The following is a 17,054-nucleotide window of genomic DNA, read 5'->3' as shown; positions in this document are numbered from 1 at the left end:
GAGGTCTGCTCAGAATAAGACCTCTGAGCGAAAGTTGGATTACATCGTGGAACAGCTCACTGCAGTCGTGAGTTCTCAGAATCGGCTCTCTGAGCACAAGAATGACAACACCACGGAACTGAAGGTTAATAACATCATGGAGAAGCTCGCGGCTCTCCAATGGGAGATTGAGAGACCAGTGTCGGAGTGTTAAATTCTTTGAAATTCTCATGAGCTGCTCGCATAAAAGAAAAATCAATAACATCAACATCATAATGCAGATACCCCCTCGGCGCCAGCTGTGGGCTCCAGGCTGGAGCCGAACAAAAACTCCCTGATAATGACTGTGTGTTGACTGTTCTTCCCACTCTATGCAAGGCCACCTGGGTTGGCCGCTAGACTGTTTACTTAGCCTGATAGGGTGAAGGACACTGTCTCAGCTGAACTCTGGACACGCACACACATACACTTACACTGATAAGCACTCACATATCGCCCCTCCCCTTCCAATGCCTTCGATGCTTGTTGCCTCCTGGGAACACGAGGCGGGTCTGGGCCCGCGCAGTGGCAGGATGGCTGCTGTGTTGCCTGGGATTACTCCTCATCCCCTACCCAACCCTGTTGCTGGTCACGTGCTCTATAATGTTGTGCTGTGGACATTTATGTACTTTCTGTGCAGAGGAGTTTTTTTGTTTCCTGTTCTCATGCTGTCCTCCATAGCCCAGCATGAGTAGAGGTCTCTTTTTTTCCTCTTGTACTTTCCCATTGTAGTGTACATTTCAGTGTTTTTTCTGTAATGCAACCGTTGTCTGACTTGTATCCCCATGTGATGGCTGTGTTGTGTGTGTAAGGTCAGGGGCGGGTTCATTCCACTGCAGGGCAACCTGCCACTGCATGTGGCGAATAAAATTTGAACTTGAACTTGACTCCGGTAAATTTAATAAATTCTGTTTTCATGGATGCCTGGATGTTAAACTTAATTGTTACACCTGGTAAAGCAGCAACGCTGATAATTTTATTAAAGATGAAAGAATTTAGACCGTTTTTAAATCTCAGTGATGCCGCAGTGTTTGTTTGACTTTGGGATCTGAAGTGGATGGAGTTTTGGACCCAGATTACTCCGCGAGGCTCCTGACAACGGTAGCCATAATGCTCCGATAATCCATCAAGCAGTGCGGCTTCGTAGCGTATCAAAGTTGTAGTAAAACATGTTTTGACAGATTTCTGCGCGCCGCGTACTACATAAAATCGGTTCGAGGTCAGTAAACACAACCAGAATTCATACATAAGGCACACTGTCGATTTTTGAGAAAATTAAAGGATTTGAAGTGCGCCTTATAGTCCGAAAAATCTGCATCTTTGTTATCACCAATTAGCTCCTACCTGCACACATACAGCACTTTGATAACTGAATTTCCCAGCATTAGCTGATAAATAAAATAGCTGATAAATTGCAATCACCATATAGCTCAAGTTAAGGCTTTTAAAAACCAACTCCCCAGGGTTATGTCAATAAATTGTAGTCTTGGAAACTTTGTTATAAACAGCAGAAAGACTTTTTCCACATTTTTTTAATTAACCACCTATTAATTAAGTTATCATGAAAAGAAAACATATCAATAGGATATCAAATCTGTAATCAAACACTTACCATGATGGAGTAACGTGAGCTTAACACACAGTTTTGTCCCTTTTCCCTGGCCCACTGAGGACATCCGAGATAATTTCTCTCCCCTCTTGTTCAGGATGTCAATTTTAAGAGGCCCTGAAACGACACATCAGACAAAATGTGAGGAATGAGCTTTGAGCTATACGGGACAGGAATGGGGGAAGACTTTTTTTGAACACCACTGTTTGATGCAAACAAATTATCTGTTTGTTTGTTTTTCATAACATATGAAGTGCTGTGGTATGCAAACACTGCAAGATCTTACCTAAAGTAGTCCCAGCAGAAAGAATGGCATTATTTTGCAAGGGGTTACCATTGGGCCATTCCACATTCAGCTTATCTGGAAGCCTGAAACAAACACATGTCATTCACCTGAACTGAAAGTCTAATTTTTGAGTCAGAATGAGGAGAAAGATTTGCAAAAAATAAAGCAACCCAGGAAACAGAGCATCTACATCACAAACAAAAAGTGAATATTAGAGAGGAGCAGTTTGTGTAGAAAAAAATGTCTCCCTAACTGCTCACTCACTTCTCAGAGTCACTGTCGATAGTTTTCTTGATGGTTTCATCAGTGGCTGTCTTGTCGATCTTGGAAATGGGAACGATCTTGTTCATGTCCCAAAGTGCTTTGGGCTCCTGGGAAGAGATTTTTCTTAAATCAGTAAACTCAATAAAAGAACAAAGAAAAAAAAAGGGATTTATATAAGTGAATTTACTGAAATAATATGGAAAATTAAACCCCCCCCAACAAAAAACTGATGTTTTAATAGTGATTCAGATGACTGTCAATAGATTTTATTTACTTTTTCGCTGTTGTTTTTTGCCCTTTATAACATAGACACAAAGAAATTTTATCACACAATTTTTTATCACTGATATTATTCTTAAAACCTTTTAATGCGACATTTTCCAGTTTTGGAATTGATGTTCGATCAGTTTCTCAAATCAAAGTTTCATAATTGCCTTCTTACTCGAGACACTTCCACCTGTCCTCCCGTGGCATAGACGTCTCCATCGAAATTTCCATGCAGCAAAAATTGAACCACTTTACCGTACAGAATGGGATTTGTATTGTGCGTCTTCACCTGTATGAGGAAGCATAAAGAGATCAGAATGAATGTAGAAGAGGGAACAATAAGAAATTACATTTAAGTAGACAAAAACCAATAAATGCTCACAAGTTGGCCTGTTTTGTATGTCCTGCCTCCCCACTCGATGGCGGAGAAGACTGCCCACGGATGCTGCATTTTCTTACTAGACACATCTGTCCGTGTTTTAATCTCATTGAAGCCCACAAACTTGATTTGCTTGTCGAACTTTTCATTACAGTTTCGAAGCCATTGTGTGAACTCCTTCTGGATGTTACCTCTTGACGATTTCTGTTGAAACGGAAAGAAAATGTTTAGCAGAGAAAAGCAGGCAAAAACAAAGACCTGAAAACAGGACATGTTAAATATGTTACCTCGCGGTGTTCTGTTACTAACAGGTAGACAGAATGTATCCAACAGTCACTCATCATTAATACTAATATTGGCGACACACCATATGTCCAGTCATGAGCTGCTTAATTTCATGCATGTGCAACACACACACACACACACACACACAGTGGTTAAAGCAAATAGTGGGACACAGTCTCTCTCTGGCACACACACACACACGGGTTTAACTTTGTGCTGAACATTGGGGGGGGGGGGGGGGGGAATTTGTTTTAAATGCCAGAGGACCACCAGCATTTTTGCTTGTCGGCTCTCCACTGCTGTATTGCCAGATGGTAAAAATACCACATGGTGATTCTGCTTTTTTATGTATATACATTCAATCATTTACATCACTGTATTGACATCAATAAACTACACCAACAACTATACACATGACCTCATAGAGCTAAACTTTGCCAAGCCAAGTATTTGATGGAGCCTACAGTCTTCAATAATCCATGCCTTGCTTCCTCCTGTTGTCTGCCAACAGCTGAAGAAGGCTGTGAAGTTTTTTGAGCATAGGTGTTCATGGCCTGGATATGTAACTGACTTTTTCATTGTCCTGAGAACCCTGAACATAGCCTTTTTCCAATCTCTAAAGCCTACACTAACAAAGGCAGGGTCACACTTTGTTTTTCAGGGTTTTCCCGTCAGAATGTTATGTAGAAAACAAGTTCCTGTGTGTGTTGTGGCTAACTGTTGACGTCTCAGAAAGTGGTCAATTAAACGTCCTGATTAGGGCTCTTAGTTTCCAAGCATCATTATCCTGAGGTTATAACACAGTTGTTTGCTAATCTTGAGTGATTTGAATAAACTTTGGAACAGTGAAAACACTGCACCCTTTGTAAAGTGGCACTGTAATGCAACCAAGGGAAAGTTGTGAAGCATTTTTGTTGAAACGACAACACACATTTAGCTCGCTTCTGCACTCTGAAATAACTATATATTAAATGATTGTATTGCACATATTAACAACATTTTTGACATTGTTAAATTTTAAAAAACTCTATTAATATATCCTTGGATTCTCACCTGCCCAGTTGCCCGACTGTTGCCCTCACCATATGACTTTCTGTGAGTAAACCACACGAACCAGATACAAATCAGTTCAGTGCTCTGAAAGTGTGTGCTTGCATGCACAGTTATTTTTGTTTTTTTATGCCTGTTACCTGGAAATCTGTGCCTCCTGTGCAGCCTTTCTCTGTGCTTTATCCCCCTCTCTTTGGTCATCTGACCCACTGTCACCTCCTTTCTCTTGCCCAAGTACTACACCTCCTCTGTCGCCTTCTCCTGTCTCTCCTTTTTCACTTGCTGCACCTCCTCTATCACCACCTTCACTCTCCTCTGCACCTCCTCTTTTGCCTCCTCTCTCTCTCTCCTCATCTCTGCTTCCTTGCTTCCCTCTTTGATCACCTGCTCTGCAAACCTCTTGACCCTGATATAAAAAAAGCTCAGTTAATTTTTAAATGGTTTGAGAGAGCTGGTATATATCACATCAGCATGTTCCCTTACCAAAAAGTTGGAAAGCATTTGAAACACCTTTTGCCCTCCTACCAGCACATTAACATAATTTAAAGTTTACTGTAATACATTTAGACAACATTCTTTTTACAGTATTATATAATTATAACATGTACATATACACAACATTCCTCTATTGTTTGACCTGCCTTTCTCTTTCTCTCCTCCCACCTCTACATGTAGCACAATGCTCCCCACCCGACACACGCACACACACACACACACACACACACACACACACACACACACACACACACACACACACACACACACACACACACACACTAATGTGCTGTTAGGATGGACGTGCTTCATTGTGAGTGACACAAATTAATTATGGAGATGAATGAAAAAGCAAAAAGGGTCCAAATTGTGTTAATATATAAACATACCGATCGTTTGATTTGTCGTATAAATCTGTTACACTTGCTTTTGTGTGTCGACATACAGTATGTCAGGTAAAGGTTCGGGTACAGCAGCTCATGCACATTTTTATTAATCACAGCACTTTATTTTAAGTTGTTTAGGTGAGAGAAGATCATCTAATGTTGAGTATTTTATAAATGCAACAACTCTGACCTTTGACCTATGTTAATATCTCTATTATACCAAAGCAAAACACTAGACAACAATTAACACTGGAGTGCTTAAAGGTAGCTTCAGTGCACAACACACTTTATTAAACACTGGAATATTACATAGGTTAGCACTAAAAGATCTTTAATTCTAGACAACATATATATATATTAGAATTAAGGTTTGGATATCAACCTAAGCTGAATATTATGTGTGTATGATGTGCTCCGTTGTATCCCAGGTTTTGTCATGTTTAAAAAGTGTTCTTTTGAACTGGAGAGGATGTCAGCTGGATTTTATATATTTTATATACGGTAATAGACCATCAAAGTAGCAGCCCTTGGTTTACTACCGGACACTCTCCATCAGTTGTTCTATATCCAGAGAAGCTGTTTGGATAAGCCATAAAAAATCCACAAAAAGTCCTGTCTTCATTTCAAGCCCTACCAGGACCCTAGATAACTGAGAACCTACACAGTCTTCAGGTCAGAGAACATGCTGAAGATAGTAAACACTGATAAAAATATGGGATTTTATAAACACCTGCCAGAATTAAGAACAGTGATGGGAAATGTTGTTAAACCTGAAAGCAGGTCACAGCTGGGTCAGCGTAATAAAAATAAGACCACATAGTCTCCGCCTGAGTGCATGTGCCGTAGGCAATTCCATACATTGGAAGTACTCATTCTGTAGCTCAGGATGTGATCTGCTATAAATGAGGACAAGACATTGTATGCTTCAGTCCTACTTTGTAAACTGCTCTGTACAAAATGAACAAGGTGGTTTTAATGTTGAGGCTGACTGATAAAGTAACCGTAGAACTCTTCTCTTCCTGTTAACAATTCTCATAATAAATCAGATCCATTTCAATCCTTTATCAATCATAATATATATCCGCTCAAGGGACTGAATGTGGTGCTGGAGTTCTGATTGTGAAAGAGCCAGTGAGAAATGGAGACGGTCACCTGTCCGTTCAGAACCAGTGAGAAGATAGTTTGATTGTTCTTCAGTTTCAGCTCAAGGTCCATGAAGGTCATCTTGTTTGTGGTGACCTGGAAATTGTCATCAGTGAAAAGCACTCCTGAAAGCCGACGGTAACACTCCGGGGGTATATCTGCTGCTGTTCTGCTGTTATGTTTACGAGAACACCAGTCAAACCTGTAACAAATGGAGCAAGACACAAGAAGGAAAGGATATTAAAGTAATTTTTACCACTAGAGAATATGACAAATACAATGTGAGTGGCAAGGGGAAAAGGTTAACCTAGCTCTCTCTCATTTTTTGGAAGCACAGTTTAAAGCGATGCTGACGGCGCTGTCAGTCTGAACTCTCAGAAAAGTCTAGGGTTATTCTGTTTGTTCAAAGATTCAGTTCCGTTTAGTAATATCAGGTTAATAACATGAAGCATGCTGCTAGCAAAATATTCTCTGTTAGCTGAAAGTCAGTTTTAAATACAATCTTTTATTTTCTGACCTGTTATACATCTTTACACATATTCAGCTCTATACCTAAATGAATAATTTTTTTTAACTCGGTCCACTTAGTGAGAGGTCACAAAAAGAGTGACAAAAGGCATGGAAGGTTTAGCAGCTGATCTACCAGCAATGCATCTTTCAACATAGGTGTAGCCAGTCAATGTTAGTGATAACCATAATATGCCATCAGTAAAACTCAATCAAGTCTGAGAATATTATAACAACACATGAATAGCAGATTATGTGCTATCTGTTAAATACACAATCACCAACACAGCAATTCAAACCGCGGAAATTCAAAAGAAAAATAATCAATAAAGGCAAATCCTTCCCTCAAAAACAGGGCAAGTCTGCGGGGGTCTTAAGGGCCCATTATGTTCAAAGCATTGAATGTATGGCGTGCAAACAGTGACATCACAGAGCCGTCATCATCTAAAACACTGAATGACAGGTACTGCCACGCAGAGAAAACCTCCATATCAGTTGCTTTTGTTTTCTTCCAAAAGTCTCATCTTTTTGAGCTGTTGCATCTCTTTAATCTGTATAGGTTGGGAATATCTGAGCTTCTGCACTGACATATCACTGAAACAGTGGTAAAAACAAACAAAAGCATACATGTGTGTTTTCAACCCGGCCACACCGTTTGCACCAATTGTGTAAAGTTACGAAAAAACTGAACGTGAAGTGAAGTGAACGACTAGCCACAGAAAAAAGTTGCATCACTTTTGGCATTCGTGAAGACTGCAAAGGTCGATATGATAAAAGATTACAGGCTTTGTTTCCCCATTTTTCCACTGACACTATCCACAGATAGGTTCCTATGTGGAGTTAAACCGTATCCAACATCACAGCATGACAGGGACCTATATATGATAGTGGAATCAATTTTCTCTGCTGACTCCTAGCCGTTATGTTAAACTCTGAAGTGAAAAGTAACTAAAGGTAAAGCCTACTATTTTAGACTAAAATGGGACATTAGTTTTTGTGAATATAAGTATGAAATGAGTGTAATTACTCAGCCACTTTGGTGCCAGGTATGAGCCGTCCATTCCAGAAACACTCAAAGATCTTCCTTTCTTCCTGAGTCACGAGTCCAGGCTCATTTTCTAAATTGTCATTTTCAGAAGACGCTGCTAAAGAAAATTACCCCCCAAAAAACAACATAAACAAAAGCAACGAAAAAAACAAACAAACAAAAAAACACAACTTCAAAATATGTCAAACTATAAAATCCATGAATGTATTAAATATGTTAACAGTATGAATACCATTTGCAGAACATGTATCTTTGGGATCTTTAGGATCTTTAGGATCTTCAGGATCTTCAGGATATTTAGGATAAGTCTCCCTATCATAGAGGAATGGATGATAACGCAGCACTCCCTCCACTGTGCCACCACCCGGTCCAGAGGAGGCCTTGAACTCAAAGGTGTCCGCAGCAGAGTTAATGTACAAAGTTTGCATGTCATCGTCAACTTCCCTCAGGTTCAGCACACAGGGACATTTGTTTGGTTTTTCGCGTAAAGTGATCTGTAAACGAGTAAAATGGTAAAGTTAGCCAAAACATACAAAAATTTAAATAACATACAGTATTTTGTAAAAGTCTACATTTATCTGAAGCCTCACCTGAATGTCAATCGTAGGTTGTTGAGCTGTCTTTTTAGAGCCTTGTTTCAGGTCATTTCCATTGACTCCATGAATGTAATAGTGATATATGTGTCTGAAAGTAGGACAAATGCAGTTAACAGAGTTTAATCCAAAAGCAGTTTGGAAATGATTGTGTCAGGGCAGCCTTCAATGGTTAAAAGGTGAATTTCTTAAAATGGGAATATTGCAAGATAAAAAGGATGAAACAAAAGGAGGAAGAAAATAAAATAAATTAAAAAACAGAAAAAGAATGCAATTAAAACAACAAAAAATTGGAGGTGTAAAAATAAAAAATATCACATGTACATAAGTATTCCCAGCCTTTGCCATAACACTCAAAATTGAGCTCAGGCGCATCCTGTTTCCACTGATCATCTATCAGATGTTTCTGCAGCTTGAGTGGAGTCCACCTGTGGTAAATTCAGTTGACTGGACATGATTTGGAAAGGCACACACAAGTCTATATAAGGTCCCATACTTGACAGTGTATCTCAGAGGACCAACCAAACCACAAAGCACAAGGAATTGTCTGCAGACCTCCAAGGCAGGTTGAGGCACCGATCTGTTTCATCAGACCGATGAAACAAAGACTGAACTCTTTGGCCTTCAATGCCAAGCGTCATGTCAGGAGGAAACCAGACATTACTTATTGCCCAGTCAATGCCATCCCTACAGAAAAGTATGGTGGTGGCAGCATCATGCTGTGGAGATGTTTTTTGGCAGCAGGAGCTGGAAGACTAGTCAGGGTTTGCGAATGTTGGTGAATTCTCAGTGAATGTCTTTCAGTGTCAGAGATCAGATTTAAACACAAATGAACATGTCTGGGAAGATCTGAAAATGTCTGTGCAGCAACGTTCCCTATCCAACCTGCAAAGAAGAATGGGACAGACTGTCCCAAAATATCTGTGACATGGTTGTACCATCACACTCAAAAAGACTTGAGGCTGTAATTGCTGCCAAACGTGCTTCAGCATAATATTGAGCAAAGGCTGTGGATACTTATGTACATTTCCAAGAATTTAAAACATTTTTCTCACTTTTTTTTTTTTTACTTTGTCAAAAAGTGGAACAAGTGAAGTGTTACGAAAACTTTCCGGATGCACCGTCTTTAAGATATGATGTGGATGAGTGAGCTCACGCTAGATGTCTGGTCCATGCATCAAAATTCTGTTTCAGGAAGGAGATATGCTTTTCCTTGAGTCCTGTAATAACTACGGCCGTGAAGCTTTCCTTCCCACGTTCCTCATCGATGATGGTACGAAGGAAGCGCTCATCTTCACTCACGTGTGAAAAGTCGCCAGGCTGTAGCGGGAAGATTAAACATCACTCAGAGATGGTGTTGACGCAGGGAGAGAGCACACCACAATCCAAAAATCATCAAAATCTTTAGCACATCTTTTAACAACATCTTAAAGTAGACTCACCTTCCTGTTTAGGATGGTGGTGCTATAAATATCCTCTTTGTTCTTTTCCTTTCTTTCAAATTCTTCTTCTGATAGAACCAACTCATGAACATCTGGTAACCCCACTGGCTTGCTAATCATCTAGTAATTTATGAAACAAAACAAACATATGTACTTAATTGACAAAATACCAAGAAATGCCCATCTAAAAACCACACATCTAATTTTCAAACTCAGTCCGCAATAAAGGAAACAAAGTTAAGTTACATTTATTATATTTTATAATTTGGGTTTTAGATATTCTATGAAGTGTTTCACTGAGTTTCCACACAGACTTACTCTGACTACATTTCCAAAGTGGAAAACAGCTTGTTTTCCTCCAACTCCAAAGTACGATATATCACTATTAAGACTTCGAGGTACAGGATCAGGGCGGACGTAGTCTTCTTCTCTTCTGTAGAAAAGAGAAATATAAATGCATGGCTTAATTTGTGCCTTTTTTAAATTAAGATAGATGTTCAGAAGAAGAAAAAACAAAAATGCAAAATGATTTAAATACTAGGTTTAATTCAAAAGAGGCGAATGCATCCCCACCATTTCACATTTCTTTTCTTTTAGCAGCACGTGAAATGTTTTCATATTCTTGCCTCAGACAGGATTTCAGTTGGCCTCCTTTATGATATTTTTGGTTTGTGGTGAGCCAAAGGTTCACCACAAACCAAAGTGGTCTGCATCAGAGGCCCCTTAAGCACCCAGACTCTACTACAGAGGCATGTTGGTGTAATATGGGCAGAATGTGGTTTGTGCTTGTTTTTAAGCAAAACTTCGGTAAGAAAGCCATCTGCTGGATTTTGCCCATGTTGCTCCCAAACTTCAAAATGTCATTCAGCATCAAGGGTGCCTTCACAGATTTTGAGGTGATAAGAAGCTGGAGTCCAGAGGACACAGCGTTCAAGATTTCCACATTTAAATTTTTGATAAATCAGATTGCAGGACGGTTTTCCACTTCACTACTCCACTCTTAAATGAGCTCATGCCACAAGAAGCCAGCAGCATTTCTGGATTTATACTCTTTTTACTATTTTCAATTAAACACGAGATTTATGTGATTTGCAAACTTCATTCTACTTTTATGTATTTGTTTTGGGTTTTTTTTTTTGTTTTTTTAAACAGTGTCCCAACTTTTGGAACTACTTTTGAATAAAGAGCTGGAAAGCACCACACTACTGTAATTTTGGAATTTAAAATAAAACAAACCAACCTTGCAAAACTGCCGGTTTCTTTTGTAAATTTGGAGTGTCTGTAAACTGCCCATTTATTGAGCTGCTTTGTAGTCATGCCACGTCCATTGTCCAGGACAATGACAGCAGGTTTCCCAAGACTTTCATCAAACTGCTGTTAAACAGATACAAATACTGAGTTAGCGCTCCTCTGTATATGTGACATTAATCCAGTATTCAATAATCATGTATTTGCAGTTTCAGAACCAACCATCCTTATCTCTATTATCCTCGTTCCTGTGTTTTTAGCTGTGGCTGAAAGAGAGTTGTCGATGAGCTCGGCAAGTGGATAGGCTGGAGGAAAAGAAAAGGAAAAAAAAAAAAAAAAAAAAAAGATAAGCAGCGAGAAACAAACAGATCGCAAAAGGCTAATCTGTGATCATCCCAAGTACACGACCATGATCGTTTTAGCACTTACCTAATGACTCCTTGTTCTCACTAGCATAGTACTCATAAGTGCCACCCTTTATCAGCGTATCATAGTGGGGCGTAAACGATATGTTTTCCACCGTTGCCGTAGGCAGAACCTGGTGCTCGTCTTGCAACAAGTAAAGGGTGCTACCATCCTGGAGTTCCTCTAGAATAATTAAAAATTATTCAGTGGAATTCCATTAGAAGAAAAGCAGGTTCATCTTGATATTTCACTTAAGCTCAAAACACTCATCAATATCTGATAGATTTACTTACTAAATCTGTCAAAATCGAGAACAATTCTGTCAGTCGTTGCCACCACAAATGTCTCAAATGAAGGGATTCCAAATACCTGTAACAGTAAAGATGTAGTAATGGTTAGTGAGTCGTTTTAGACATAGATTTTATTAAATCCAACGCTGGAGAAACTCATTTGTTACAGCAACACAAGGGACAGGAAAAAAAAAGAAGTAGAGATATATTGGAAAAATACAAATTGAAATAAAAACTATGTACAGTAAAAAAAAAACAACCAAAAAAAAAAAAAAAAAAATCGGTCAATCCTTCAAGCTTGGGTCCTCTATCAGAGGCCTGGGAGCTTGAGGGTCCTGCGCAAGTATCTTAGCTATTCCTAGGACTGCGCTCTTCTGGAAAGAGATCTCCGCTGTTGTTCTCGGGATCTGCTAGAGCCACTCGCCTAGCTTGGAAGTCACTGCACCTAGTGCTCCGATTACCACTGGGACCACCGCCACCTTCACCCTCCACATCTTCTCGAGCTCTTCTCTGAGCCCTTGGTATTTCTCGAGCTTCTCGTGTTCCTTCTTCCTGATGTTGCTGTCATTCGGAACCGCTACATCGATACTACGTAGGTGTTGATGGCCCGGATCTTGTTCTTACCATTCAGCTGACCCCTCAGGATTTGCCTGACCCTCTGCAGGTACTTGGTGGTTGCAGCTTTCCTAGCGGCCTCTTCATGGTTCCCATTCGCCTGCGGGATCCCCAGGTACTTGTAACTGTCCTCTATGTCTGCAATGTTGCCTTCTGGTAGTTCAATCCCCTCAGTTCTGACTACCTTCCCTCTCTTTGTTACCATCCGACTACACTTCTCCAGCCCGAACGACATTCCGATGTCATTGCTGTATATCCTGGTAGTGTGGATCAGTGAATCGATGTCTCGTTCACTCTTGGCATACAGCTTGATGTCATCCGTGTACAGGAGGTGGCTGACAACTGCTCCATTCCGTAGTCGGTATCCGTAGCCAGTCTTGTCAATTATCTCACTGAGGGGGTTCAGGCCTATGCACAACAGCAGTGGGGACAGAGCATCTCCTTAGTAGATCCCGCACTTGATGGTGACTTGTGCTATGGGCTTGAGGTTGGCCTCCAGTGTTGACCGCCACATCCCCATTGAGTTCCTGATGAAGGCTCTCAGGGTCCTGTTGATCTTATATAGTTCTAGGCATTCCAGGATCCAGGTGTGGGGCATCGAGTCATAGGGTTTCTTGCAATCAATCCAGGCAGTGCACAGGTTGGTCAGTCTGGTCCTGCAGTCTCGGCTGACTGCTTGGTCTGCCAGTAGCTGGTGTTTTGCGCCTCTGGTATTCTTGCCCATCCCTTTCTGTGGCCCGCTCATGTATTGACCCATGTGCCTGTTCATCTTAGCCGCTATTAGAGCAGGGCGATATGGCCAAAAATATTTATCACGATATATATTTGAAAATTTGCGATAACGATATAACCGACGATATAATTGATGCGAGACAAAATACAACTCCACAACATTACTAGCGCAAAAAGACAACCTTCCATTTATTTTCACTTAAACAAGAAGCTGGTTTTTATGTACATTAAAGCTTTATAAAAATATAACAGTGCAAATGCAAATTCCTTGCTGAAAGTTTAACCAAAAGGCATTTCCAGTAGAAATGGGCTGACATATCCTGAGCATAACCATGTATAATATCCACTGAAGTTAAAAAGAGGTGCTTTGCAACATTAAACTGCAGTGTGCAGTACGCATTTTTCGGACCATAAGGTGCACGGGATTATAAGGCACATTAAGCGAAACAAAGCAGTCAGATAAATCAAACTTTATTAAACTCATTCTTCTTGCTTCCTCCACTTCTGTACCATTGATTCATTAATGTTGAATTCTCTGGCAGCTGCTCTATTCCCATGTTGCTGCAGTATATTAATGACTAACCTCGTATTGTGGATGGATTATCTCAGTTGTTCTCCTGACTGAAGTTTGGTCCGTTTACAGCATCCTGCCATGCGATTGCATTTGTCTCTAACCATGAAGAACCTTCACGTTAACTTTTATAAGTGGAAAAGTGTTAGTGTTCGTCCTCCAGCTTCACTGTTTATGTTATGCTAACATAGCTGTGTCGCTAGCGATCACGTAGCACATCATTATATACCAGCTAGCCCAACTTCAGTAACCCTACAAACGTCACTGCTGTTTAGTTTCCCGTCTTCATTTATGTTGGAAGTGATAGCAGAGCTGTACGTTTGATTTTTTTCAGAAATCTCTCAGTCAGAACATGCTATATCATGCTTAGGTAACTAGCGAAACTAGCGAGCTAACTTCCGCTAGCTTCCTGCTAACTTCTAACGCCGTTAAATGTAATAACTTTTGTTTTCATGGATGCCTGGAAGTTAAACTTCATAGTTACACCTGGTAAAGCAGCAATGCTGATCGTTTTATTAAAGATGAAAGAATTTAGACAGTTCTTAACTCTAAGTGATGCTGCAGTGTTGTTTGACCTGAAGCATACGGAGTTTAGGACCCAGATTACTCCCAGATTTAAGAGCATCTTAGTCCAACAAATATGACAATAACAACGGCCGCTTGCATGTTCTGCAAAAAAATGTGCTTTGTTGTGTATCTGATGGACAAACACCAAACCAGTTCCACATCACGGAAGTTGCACCATTTTTACAAACCAATTCTGGTTCATCTGTTTCACTCAACAATCGGCCATGTGCGTATGAAAACAAAGGCACTGCGCACGCGCGTTTTACTCCCATTCTATCGCGATATTTCATTTTCCTATCGTTGCCTAACATTATACCGGTATTACCGTGAACGGTATAATATGGCCCAGCCCTAGCCGCTATGATACCTGACAGGAGCTTCCACGTGGTGCTGAGGCAGGTTATTGTATTGTTCTGCCTCCAGCCTTGGTGGTGCTGTTCTCATATTGTTCCCCTGCCACTGAGAGTACACCTTGGCTGGTTCCGTGGAGAACAGCTGGTTTATTCTCTTGCCTTCTATCTCTCTGGTGTACCTCCTCAAGCGGCTGGCCAAGGCTGTGAGTCGTTGCTTGGCAGTTTCCAAGGTCTCAGGTATGGACAGCTTCCTGTACTTCTTAGGCACCTTCCTCATCGCGCCTTTCAGCAACTCCGATAGTTGGCTAACCTCCCTCCGTGCTACCTTGATCTTAGCCTCTAGCCTCCTTCTCCATGGAGAATACTGCCCCTTGTGGCTGTTCAACTTGTAGCCAAGCATCTCACTGATCACTGCTGCCGTATTGTAGATCAGCTTGTTAGTGTCGGTAATCGTGGTTGTAGGTATTGTCCGTAGTGCTGCATTAACATCATCTAGCAGACCTTCTGAGGGTACTTCACGTAATCTTGGTAACCGGCTACAGGGGGTCCAGGTTTCAAGTTTGGCCATGATCCTATCTTTCAGGTCACTTCATCATCATTAATCATTATGCTGGGTAAACCATGTCAAGGATGAAGGATGAAGGATCAAGGAAGCTTTATTGTTATTCGCATCACATGTTTACATGAGGTGGAATGAAATTATGTGCACATGGTCCCGGTTATCCATAGAAGTGAAAAGAAACAAAATAACAAAGAAACACAAAAAACCCCAGAAATAACAAATAACAAGTAATAAAATAATATAATATAAATAGAGTGCAACAACCTGAGTACCAGTATGGAGTATAGATATAGAAATATAGGTATAAATATTTTAGCAGCAAGAGGCCATGATGACTAGCATTGATAAAGTGACGGTGTCAGTAAAGTATCGGTAGTATAACAGTTCTTGTCTGTTTATGCATTGAGAAGTTTCACAGCTTCTGGAACGACGCTGTTTCTCAGTCTGGTAGTTTTGCATTTAATGCTCCTCAGCCTCCTGCCTGAGAGGAGAGCAGCAAAGAATGAGTGTGCTGGATGAGTTTGGTCCTTCGTGATATAGGTAGCCCTCTTCCTGCATGTGGATGTCAACACCTCACTTACAATCATACCTAAGAAAACACTGGACAAGCCTCTGTTGCATCTCAAATATGTAATGCCTCACTCATTACCAATGAATACTGACCTATCACGGATGCATATCTATCTAATATCCAAAAATGTATTATTAAAAATGAAAATCAATTCAGATAAAGATTCTTGGCATAAATTCGCCAGCACAGTGGCACAGACTGCACCGCTTACAGCTAGGGATGGGTACCGGTATCCGGTGCCATAACATAAATGGTAGTAACCAGACCGAAAAGCAGCGCACATTTCGGTGCTTCATTTCGGTGCTTTTTTTCCCTGAAATGTCACACACTTTGGATTCCAGCCAATCATTTTACCTTTGCAAGCATAGTAGGCGGGCCCAGGTACGTATGTTCTTTTAGAGCAGAGCTACAGATTAAAAATACCCAAGGCGAAGCGGTCAAAGTCTGGCTGTACTTCACAGCAAAAGATGCAAACTCAGCAGCCTGCAACAAGTGTTTTAAGGTGATACTGTGCAAAGGAGGTAACTCCTCGAGTCTGATGAAACATCTGGCGACGTATAGCATTTTGTTAAAAGCCGAGAAATGCGCCGTATTTGATAGCTTGCTGCGAGACCTCACACCGAGCACATCTACTGCGGGTGGGTTGCCTGTTATCGGACCCAGAGTTATCCCAACATCCCCCAAAAACCCGAAGCCTGCCAGTGTAGCAGAAATGATGACGGATGATGATGCAGCAGCAGCTGTTCTTCTCTGTGTGAGTAGCTTAATGTTGTCCGTGTGTGATTTACGTTGAGTAGGCTAACCACGTTATTACATTAATGCATGTAAGGGGAACTAGCAAACAGGCATCATAGTTACATGAGGCTGTCTTCTTGTTTGATGGCAGATACTCCCTTCACCCTGGCCAAAAAAGCTAAAATCACCAAAGAAAAAGTGGAAAACAGCTAAACATGAGAGGTTTTTGGACAAAGTTTGTGTTTTCCATTGATTAAGCACTACTTCCAGCCAAGAGTGATGCCATAAATCCCCTATAGCTGCAGAAAAGGCTAACATTGTTATCTTTTTACAAAAAAACAGCTGAACATGAGAGGTTTTTGGACCAATTTTGTGTTCTCCATTCTTTAAGCACCGGTTCGAGCACCATTTAAGCACCGGCACCGTTTCAAAAGTACCGGTTTGGTACTGGTATCGGATAAAACCTAAACGATACCCATCCCTACTTACAGCACTCTCAGTAGTGTCTGCCAGTAATACTAACATCCAAATAAGTTTGCAAACATGTTGCAGATGTGTTTGTTACTGAAACAAAGGGCTCCTATGAACATAACTCTTACTTACTGTATATAATTTTCATAGTTTTTCCTGGTT

The 17,054-nt window shown here is 40.7% G+C and overlaps 1 protein-coding gene across 3 annotated transcripts in view; it reads right to left on the bottom strand.

The window, feature by feature from the left end:
- Nucleotides 1-17,054, bottom strand: part of smchd1 (structural maintenance of chromosomes flexible hinge domain containing 1) — a 41,209-nt gene that overhangs the window by 22,916 nt on the left and 1,239 nt on the right. Inside the window, exons 2-19 of one of the 3 annotated variants that reach the window (XM_026179823.2) lie at nucleotides 11,719-11,794; nucleotides 11,450-11,608; nucleotides 11,243-11,325; nucleotides 11,013-11,146; nucleotides 10,091-10,205; nucleotides 9,773-9,892; nucleotides 9,487-9,650; nucleotides 8,328-8,421; nucleotides 7,970-8,231; nucleotides 7,717-7,834; nucleotides 6,192-6,384; nucleotides 4,299-4,564; nucleotides 4,162-4,201; nucleotides 2,827-3,027; nucleotides 2,620-2,733; nucleotides 2,178-2,284; nucleotides 1,914-1,996; nucleotides 1,631-1,744 (exon numbers count right to left, since the gene is read on the bottom strand). In XM_026179823.2, coding sequence (XP_026035608.2) covers nucleotides 1,631-1,744; nucleotides 1,914-1,996; nucleotides 2,178-2,284; nucleotides 2,620-2,733; nucleotides 2,827-3,027; nucleotides 4,162-4,201; nucleotides 4,299-4,564; nucleotides 6,192-6,384; nucleotides 7,717-7,834; nucleotides 7,970-8,231; nucleotides 8,328-8,421; nucleotides 9,487-9,650; nucleotides 9,773-9,892; nucleotides 10,091-10,205; nucleotides 11,013-11,146; nucleotides 11,243-11,325; nucleotides 11,450-11,608; nucleotides 11,719-11,794 — 2,443 coding nt within the window. The remainder of the gene's footprint in view (nucleotides 1-1,630; nucleotides 1,745-1,913; nucleotides 1,997-2,177; nucleotides 2,285-2,619; nucleotides 2,734-2,826; nucleotides 3,028-4,161; nucleotides 4,202-4,298; nucleotides 4,565-6,191; nucleotides 6,385-7,716; nucleotides 7,835-7,969; nucleotides 8,232-8,327; nucleotides 8,422-9,486; nucleotides 9,651-9,772; nucleotides 9,893-10,090; nucleotides 10,206-11,012; nucleotides 11,147-11,242; nucleotides 11,326-11,449; nucleotides 11,609-11,718; nucleotides 11,795-17,054) is intronic. The other 2 variants (XM_026179824.2, XM_026179826.2) reach the window with 2 other exon arrangements.

The sequence above is a fragment of the Astatotilapia calliptera genome, chromosome 9 (assembly GCF_964374335.1).
Source record: "Astatotilapia calliptera chromosome 9, fAstCal68.1, whole genome shotgun sequence".
Lineage (NCBI taxonomy): Eukaryota > Metazoa > Chordata > Actinopteri > Cichliformes > Cichlidae > Astatotilapia > Astatotilapia calliptera.
This window is presented reverse-complemented; position numbering and strand designations above follow the sequence as displayed.